General features: G+C 51.1%; 1 protein-coding gene across 4 annotated transcripts; it reads left to right on the top strand.

Annotated features, from left to right (window-relative positions):
* The first annotated feature begins 1,422 nt into the window (after positions 1-1,422).
* FAM219B (family with sequence similarity 219 member B) lies at positions 1,423-7,256 on the top strand. Of its 4 annotated transcripts, none has more exons than XM_042941404.1 (5): positions 1,423-1,702; positions 1,915-2,002; positions 2,694-2,771; positions 3,158-3,206; positions 4,725-7,256. In XM_042941404.1, the coding sequence occupies exons 1-5, from the start codon at positions 1,489-1,491 to the stop codon at positions 4,890-4,892; spliced, it is 597 nt and encodes a 198-aa protein (XP_042797338.1). In that variant the 5' UTR covers positions 1,423-1,488; the 3' UTR covers positions 4,893-7,256. The 4 variants fall into 4 exon arrangements, with proteins under 4 accessions (XP_042797338.1, XP_042797339.1, XP_042797340.1 ...); XM_042941405.1 differs by having other exon boundaries at positions 4,728-7,256; XM_042941406.1 differs by having other exon boundaries at positions 3,158-3,316; positions 4,725-4,815.
* The last annotated feature ends 291 nt before the right edge of the window (positions 7,257-7,547 follow it).

A 7,547-nucleotide genomic window follows, 5' to 3' on the forward strand; every position in this document is an offset into this window, starting at 1 on the left:
GGAAACTGACAAGGGAGCCACAGGCAAGCTGAGGGCAAAGCACAAGTTAACAACCTCCTCTCCCCGCAGGTGAGATATGAGTGATATTCCTCAGGCACTCCTGGCTGCCCAAGAACTAAGGAAGGGGGAAAACAAAAGGTTAACTGATAGAGATCACAGCCAGGACACAAGTCTCCATCTGTTTACAAATGTCTTAGTAAACTACAAGAAAAACACAATCTTATCAATAGCCAAACCTCCAGAAACCCATAGTCTCAGTTTCCTGGAGCCCTAACATCACCCTTTCCTCCACAGTGATGTGGGGAACAAAGGCAAGAAGGAAATGGTTAACCGGTAGCCCATTGGCAAATACTTGAGGCAGGCAGAGTAACATTTCTCCCTGAACTCCCTACTGCTTTAATATTAATGCTTTGCTAGTGGGAAAAACAACCTTAGCTTGAAGACAGCCAGGCCTCCTGTATCTGAGTTCTCTTTAGCATATGAAAATCCTTTTGAAAACCTCCCTTTTTTTGAAAAAAAAAATTTTTTTCAGTCTATTTGTTTTTTGAGGCTCTGTGCTGTCAGCTCAGAGTTCCACATGGGGCTTGAACTCAGAAACAGCCTTGCACTCACAAAGTGAGATCATGACCTGAGCCAAGATTAAGAGTTGGAGGCTCAACCAACTAAGTCACCCAGGCGCCCCTAGAAACCTTCCTTTTGCCTTTATCTCCCCCAACTCCATAGTATAACATCAGTCACTCCTCAGAACTGCAGTGCAGCTCTTTCTGCCCACGAGTCCTGTCCTCGTGCTTTAATAAAGTCACCTTTTTGCTCCAAAGCGGTCTTAAGAATTCTTTTTTGGCCTTCAGCTCCGCACTCCCCTCCCTCCCCGCCCCACTCCAAAACCGCATCAGAAAGCGATGCCTAGAGAGGGTTTAGTACCAAGTAGTATTAGAAATAACATGGGTTCGAAGTTAGATGGATCAGTCCAGGCACTGCCCTTAGTGTGTGACCTCCTCAAGGTCCTTGAACCTCTCTCTCGACCTTCTGGAGAAGGGCGTTAATATCTCCCTTTCTCATACAGCTCTTTTCAGTTCAACCCAGACTCTCCATGACCGGGTGAGACGCAGAGAGAACCCCACGAGGAGGCACTGCGGTAAGTGCTGGTGCGCTAAGGGGTGAAGAGCCCCGCCCAGCGACCGTACAGCCGGGGCTTTCCATAAATATAATACTTTGCTTCCACTGAAGACAGAATTGGCCTCGACATGCCCAGGTTCAGGTGGCCGACAAGTACCGCAATGTGTCCCAAGACCCGGAACTGACCCTAACCAGGTCCCCAGGGTGCGGTGCAATTGTGCCAGCCCACAGCAGGCGGGGCCGGAAGTCTCGGGCGGCTGCGGCTTGCGCCTGCGCGCCGCCATCTTGTTCGGAAGAGACCGCCTCCCTGCCCGCCCAGGACTCGAAAGCCAGGAGGCGGGGCTGTGCGTCGCGGCGGGCCGTGGCCGGGCCATGGCGAGCGCGGAGCCCAGCACGCCCGGGATGCGGGCTTCTACCCCGGGACCCCGGCCCGGCGGGACCCCGGACTGCGCACCGGGCGCCACGAGGCTGCCCTTCGGGCGAAGCGGCAGCGGAGTCCCCCGACTCGGGGAGCGGCCCCGGGCGGTTGTGGAGAAGAGGGGACCGTACATGGTGACGCGCGCGCCTTCCATTCAGGCCAAGCTGCGTGAGTGCGGCCCGATTGGGGCGGGGGCGTTCTGCCTGGGCGGGCTACCTGGTCCCCTGGGCGGGCTCCGGAGCCCTGCTGGGGATACCCTGGAGGGGCAGCTGCAGCCAGCTCCCGTCTCGAGAACGTGTTCGGAGAGAGCGGGCTCCTGGCGTTTGGGAGACACGGCGGAGTGGGGAAAACCCCGCTGACCCGGGCCCTTTGACTTCCAGAGAAGCACCGGGACCTGGCCAAGGCCGTTCTGCGGAGAAAAGGCATGCTGGGGGCCTCGCCGAACCGCCCCGATTCTTCAGGGAAAAGGTCTCAGCAGGCGCCATCTCCTCTGTGCCAGCAGTTTCCAGAGAAGGCCTTACTCCTCACGCTGGGAGACAGTTCTCACGCTTTAAGACCGAGCTAGTGATTCACCTGGCGCCAACCCATTTAGTTTACTATTTTAAAATGGGAAGAGGAATGACCTTTTCTTTTCCTTTAAGGATGTGATGATGTCAGGGAAATGGCTTTGGAATAACAGTTTTGTCCGTGCTTAGGCTTGTTCACTGTGAGTGTCAAGCTAGGCAGGAACACAGTGGCTGGGGTCTCCAGGAGTGAGGATAGCAGTGTGGGAATAGTCAGTCCTGTATTTCTTTTGAACAGAACGGTAAACTCTGAGGGCTGGATGGGACCTTATCCAGTGCCTCTTACAGTTAAGAGCTACAACTCAAGAGAGGGGAAGAGAGATTTGCCCAAGGACTTGCAGTTGGTTGGTGAGGAGGGGGAGCTTTCCCAGTTCTGGCAAGAGTAGCTGTGGTTTTCCTCAGGAGCAGTAGGGGGAGTGGTGTGGGGAACTGCATATTCTGAGGAGCTGTAGCAGGCAGTGGTGGCTGTGTGACCAGGTAGAAGGCAAGACCGTACTGCAGCCAGTTCTTTTTTCCATAAGGGCAAAGACTCTTGACTTTCCCTGGGAAATGTTGGTGCTTCATCTATGCCTGGTCTCTTCCCCATCTCCCCTCAGGTCAGTGAAGTTTAACAAGGGCTACACTGCCCTTAGTCAGAGTCCAGATGAAAACCTGGTGTCCCTCGACTCTGACAGGTGAGTGCTGTCTTTGGAACTATCCCTTGGGGGAGTGATATGGGTAAAACAGCAGATCTCTTCCCAGAACCTTCATGCATGTTCCAGGGCTGTCTTCAGAGCATTGTCCCTTCCCAGGATAGTTTGGTTAGAGCACTCAGGCGATCGTGCTGTTCTTGGATTTGGAGTACCAACCTTGTGTGGGGGAATCATCCTCCCCTGTTATGTCTTCAGTGTTAGTGACAGTGACCCCGTCCCTGCTTGAGCCCATGGAAAGAGCCACTGGTACTCATGACAGATTCTGGGTTTCAGTTCTCTGATGTGTGGTCTTCGTTTCACAAGTCCTCCAGACCCCCTTGCATGCTGTCCACAGGCATCCCCCTGAACTGACTGTTTTCCTCTTCTAGTGATGGGGAGCTGGAATCCAGATACTCCTCCGGGTATTCCTCTGCAGAGGCAAGTCCAGAGCGCCTTTCTGCACGGGGCCAGGCTGCAGGCAGCGTCACCACCACTGCCAAATGCTTGTCTTGTGCCTGCTGTATGCACGGCACTGTGCCAGACTTACGGTCTGTTCTCCAATCTTCTACTCTGTCTTAGTCCCTCAGCAGAGGTATAGGTGTCTGAGGAGGGCTGTTGAAAATTCAGGAGACCATAGGGCTGAAAAGGACCTCACAAATCTTCTAGTGCTGGTCACCACTTAGAAAAATCCTTTTGGGAGGTAGGGGAGAATAAAAAAAAGAGAGAGAGAGAAAAGGAATCCTCTTGACAAACCCTGCCTAAGTGTTCGCCAGCCTCTGCTTGCTTGTGCCTGGGTACTCACTATCTCCAGGAGGCTTTCCCGCCTGCCCTCCCTCTAAAACAGACACATACACACATGTTCCTTTTTCAGGTAGCTCTTAGATAAGGCAATATTATTAACTTGAAATGTCTCCTGCACGCTGGACTCAGTGGTCCTAGGCCTGCCTTCCAGTATCACCCAGTAATTCTGGTTTCCCTTCCTTTGATTGCCTTTTATCTGAGATCAGCATTCCTGTCCCTCCCTTGGCCATCCTCCACCAAGGTTACTTTCTTCCAGGCCAAACAACTTCTGTTCCTTCAGTTGTTCCATCTATGGGAACTCAGACTAAGATACTACTGGGCTGGCCTTTTGGACATGTTTCCAGAGTGACAGCCCCAGACACACATGTGCAGCTTTCTGCCTTAGAGGTGAAGTGCTAGAGACATGACTATATGCCACCGGTATTTTTCCCTTGTTCTCCTGGAAACCCTTGGCCACTCCCTGAGTTTCTGCCAAAGAGAATAGAGGCAGTCTGTAATTTTTATCCTTGATTACCTGGGTGCCTAACATTGTTAAACCTAAGAAAAGAAAAATTAGCCAAGAGCCAGGGAAAGTTCTATGCCATTCCCAGCCTCCTGTTCCTTCTGCTCAGCAGAACTGGTAAAGCTAGGCTGACAGGTTCTGCTTTGCAGGGAAGGAGCTCTGCTAGCATGGAAGGCTAACATGTGTAACTAGCAGTGCAGACAAAGCTGCTCCCCACTTCGTTTCAACGTAACTCATGTTCTATTCTACCCCATTGTTCTGGTATCATTGTCCCATATTCTTCAGCCTTCACAAGGACCAGTCTCGGTTCCCAGTGGGAGTGGTCAGGCCATTGACTTTCAAACATAATCTGGAATCTGATATTTACGTCAGATGCTTTGGGATTCTTTAGTGGGAACAGCTCCCCTGGGGGTTATTGACATTGCAGCCTGTACAGTATTGGCTCAGGGCACTTGGGGTCCCTCACTGCTGGGTGAGGCACAGGTAGAAAAAGGTAGCACTTCCTCACATAGTCCAGTGATGTGTGGAGTTGGCCTAAGTAAGGGTGGAGCATGAACAGGAAGTTCTGGTAAGGAAATGTAGGTCTGCCTTTTGGGCAGCAGTTATTTTTGCTTTACTGCCTGGCTTAAAGTTTTCTCCTCTCCTGCTCTTAGCAGGTGAACCAGGAAGTGAGCCGGCAGCTGCTCCAGGATGGGTATCACCTGGATGAGATTCCAGATGATGAGGACTTGGATCTCATCCCTCCCAAGCCTATGGCCTCTTCAACATGTTCCTGCTGCTGGTGCTGTCTTGGGGACTCTTCCTCCTGTACCCTCCAATAGACATAAGCCCCCAAGATGGACCCTGCTCACCATGCCTGCAGAGCCCTTTTGGCCCTTCTTAGGTCACAGAGTGTAGTGGGGACTGCTGTCAGCCTCAGAATCACTGGAGGCACTGACCCTCTGGGAAGGTCAATGACCTATAGTTACCCCTTACCTGGTGCTTCTCAGGCCAGAGGGCCCCATTTGGGCCATAGGGTGATAGGTGGAATTCTGCAGTTTTCCTCTGCTATTGGAGCAGAGTTTGGAGAAACCACCTTTATAAGGGCAGGAACAGATGAATTCTGGTTCTTGTGGTCAGTGACAAAGCTGGCTAAGGAAAAATTGCAAACATCTTGACAGGTATTTGTCATGCTCTTTGGAGGGAGAAAGCTTTTGTGCCCAGGCTATGCTGGATGGTGTATGGAAGCAGAAAATAGCACTTTATGGCTTTCAGTTTGGGAGTCTGAAAAAGAATAACTATATGGGACCAGTTTAAGAAATTGCATATGCTCTCCTCTTCCTGGCTCCATGATGGGTTACATGCTTGACTTTCAAGAAAGCATAAAGCAGGGCCCTTTGGCTCTCTTCCCTTGTGCCTGTTTGGCTATGGCAGGGAGTACAGCAGGTTGCTTGATGGCACAGCAGGATCAAGACTTTCAGAATTCCTGGATCCAGAGCATCTCCAACTGGCTCAAACTGTCTGGGTAGGTTTAGTGACTGTGGTCAGCCCACCCTAGTTAGAGAAAAATTGCTCCATTATGTACATATTTATTTATTTGTCTTTCCTTGGTGGCCATTCTTTGCCTTGTTGTTAGCTAGTTCAATACACTTTTTTGAGTGTAAAGGTCAGGTGAAGGGCCTGGAGCTTGCCCCAGCAGCCTGCAGGTTTGGGTTACCAGCAGAGGGAGCTGCAGGGAGCAGTCAGGTGCCTTCCTATTGAGCTTTTTAAACTTGAGAATAGCGATGGGTGAGTAGTATAGTCGTACAGTTGTGTGGGCTGTGATGTAGTCAGAGGCTCACAGGATGGAGAGGAGGGACCCATGGCAGCTTCCGAGAGCCTTCCTGAGGAGATAATATGCCATTGCAGAGGGTTTCCCTTCATCCAGCATGGGGCTCACGGCAGATACAGAGGATTGGGCTTCACGGTAAACCTCTGGTGCCACACAACCCTCAGAGTAACACAGCTGGGACAGGCCTAATCTCCCCAGTGAACACGCTGGCCCCCTGCCCCCATTATCTCATGCATCTCATCATCTCTTGCTATCCCAGTCCTCTCTAGAATTTAGTTTTCAATGCTTTTTCTTTTCTTTTTCCTTTTTTTTTGGCCTCACCTAGAGCCCCGGTGAGGATTGAACGAGAGTGGACACAGTTCCCAGCCCAAGGGACATGATGGTCAGGATTGGGGTGTGGGCCCACATGGGAAAGTACCTGGTCTGTTACTTCATTTGATGTCTTGTGGCCTCTAGAGGTATAAGGAATGACATGGACTCTTGCTCTACCACATGAGGTGATTGGACGGCTGAGAAGGTCCTTATTTGTTAGGTGTAATCTAGTAGCATCACAGCAGGAGGGAGATGGGACAGATGCCAGAGGCACCTCGAGTTAGGGTCTGGAGGATAGGGGACACAGATGCTCCCGAACGGGACAGGGCGATGTCACACAGGTACCTCACATTCTGATAGCTTTGTGCAAATGCCCACAGGCATTTGAAGATGTGAGAACATCCTCATCCTGAACCCTTTGCCCATCCACCAAAGACTATTCAGGCCTTTCTGGTTTCTGCAGAGACACATGAAGAGAGGCCCCGACGTAGGGCAGTGTAAAGAAAACAGTGGTGGTGGCAGGAAACCCAGTGGGGGCCAGAAAGTGCTGTGGAAGCCCAGTGGGGCCACATTTCTGTGGGGGAATTGGTTAGGAGAGGGTAGCTGAGCATTTGGCAACAGCTGTGGTGAAGGCAGCAGGGCCCTAAGATGGACCTCCAGCTGGTAGTTACCAGCTGATAAATCAACACTGATGTATTTGCCTGCATCTGTTCCTGGAGAGGATGTTCCAGAGCTGGTTACTCCGTGTAGAAGGCATTACCTTTGAAGTTTTGGGAATAGTGTAGCAAGGCAGGGTAGAAACAGTTTACTGTTTGGGGCCAGAGGTCCCAGGCTAAAATGTCACCAATAAAGGCACCAAGGTGCCTAGAGCCAAACTGCCTTAATTCAGAGTGCTGGATATTCTGCAGGTGACAGTGCCCTGGGGAGAGAGGGGTGTATTTGCACTTACCTCACAGAGGGGAGTATGTGTATGGTGTTTACAGAGTACTCTACAGAACTTTTGGCTTAGGCTTCTACAGCTCTGGGGGTTTCTAAGAATAAACACAATCATGCTAGTAGTTAAGCCGTCTCTGTGTTACGATAGGATTTTAAAGAAAGCCCTAGACCACAGCCTTCTGAAATGAAGAAACAGCCTAATAGCCCCAACTGTGACCATTCCTCCTAGGACCTCTTGTTCCTACTATTCCCAATGGGCATCATTTTCAGGCCTGTGTCATTGGAGACCATGGATGGAACAGGCCTTTGCACAGCACTTCTCTTTAGACTGCGTTCCCTTTGACAGACCTTTTCTTCCCAGGTCATTTTTGGGTTTTAGCTGAAGAAAACTTGGAGGCCAAAAAAAAGACACCCCAGA

Source organism: Panthera leo, chromosome B3, assembly GCF_018350215.1.
Source record: "Panthera leo isolate Ple1 chromosome B3, P.leo_Ple1_pat1.1, whole genome shotgun sequence".
NCBI classification, from domain to species: domain Eukaryota; kingdom Metazoa; phylum Chordata; class Mammalia; order Carnivora; family Felidae; genus Panthera; species Panthera leo.